Source organism: Galeopterus variegatus, unplaced genomic scaffold (assembly GCF_000696425.1).
Source record: "Galeopterus variegatus unplaced genomic scaffold, G_variegatus-3.0.2 Scaffold8305, whole genome shotgun sequence".
In the NCBI taxonomy this organism is placed as follows: Eukaryota; Metazoa; Chordata; class Mammalia; order Dermoptera; family Cynocephalidae; genus Galeopterus; species Galeopterus variegatus.
In genome coordinates this window covers 64,702-65,721 of record NW_007734416.1, presented here as the reverse complement: position 1 = coordinate 65,721, position 1,020 = coordinate 64,702, and the positions used below count along the sequence as shown (strand labels likewise).

The following is a 1,020-nucleotide window of genomic DNA, read 5'->3' as shown; positions in this document are numbered from 1 at the left end:
AAAAGTCACAACACTTAAAAGTTGGCATATAATCTATTTTTTCCAGTTATACATATTTTTAGAAAACAGCAAAGCAGAGAAAGCAAACTTCAGTTCTAAAAAAAAATTAAACGCACACACTTTGAGAAATCTGCTTTAATTCCTGAAGAAATTGATCCAGAATGCAATCTCATTTCTATTTCTACAGTGAAAGAAACAACTTTCTATAATACATAACACAGACTTTTATGTTTCTTTTATAAATATCTAATCTTGTACAAGTTCCCTTACTTTTATATGTGCTATATATTCTTAGATTTGAGTCCTAACAGGATTAAAACATATTCTAGCAACTATTACTTTACTCCTATGAAGGGTAAAGGATCACATTTCAACTTGTAATGGCTTCCTATCTTAAGCACAAGTTAATTATAGTGTCCTCCGTAGGAAAAAAAAATTATAAATTATTAATGACCTAATTCCACTTTTAAAAAAGTGGTTTCAGCAAATGTGAAAATGAATCCTCAATTCAAGACACAAGAGAAAAAAAAAGATGATGCATTCTTCTACAGAAAAAGTAGATTTGGAGAATAGTTCTGATAGCATTTCACATGGTAAAGTATCAAAAGGTCTAATAAGCAGTCCCCATGTTCAGGGAAAATAATGATTCCTCTTCTGAATTGCTCAGTAACTCCAAGTGATTTTCAAATTGGGAGGCAGATTACTGGCAGCAAATTCATCAAATTTAGATCTATCTTGAACAGGGACATTATAAAAATCAAGAACATCTCTGACCCTGTACATCTGGTGAAGCCTAGAGTTAGGCACTGCACGGCCCAAGTCATCAGCTAAACATGCCAAGAGACTGAACTTCAGATGACCATCTTCCAAAGAGATGTCCTGCCAATTATTAGGAAGAGATGAACCAAAAACTTCTTTAACACGAGATTCCAAACGACTCTGGAGATCTTCAGGTGGCGTGTATTTTTGGCTTCGTAAGGGTGGACACACCAGGACAGGTTCATTCCTCACCTTTTCTAC

At 34.3% G+C, this 1,020-nt stretch overlaps 1 protein-coding gene across 1 annotated transcript in view; it reads right to left on the bottom strand.

The window, feature by feature from the left end:
• Positions 1-119: 119 nt before the first annotated feature.
• The window catches only part of MRPL50 (mitochondrial ribosomal protein L50), a 12,365-nt gene continuing 11,464 nt past the window's right edge, over positions 120-1,020 (bottom strand). Inside the window, exon 3 of the mRNA XM_008592776.1 lies at positions 120-1,011. Within this exon, the coding sequence (XP_008590998.1) occupies positions 664-1,011 (348 nt within the window). The 3' untranslated portion in view covers positions 120-663. The remainder of the gene's footprint in view (positions 1,012-1,020) is intronic.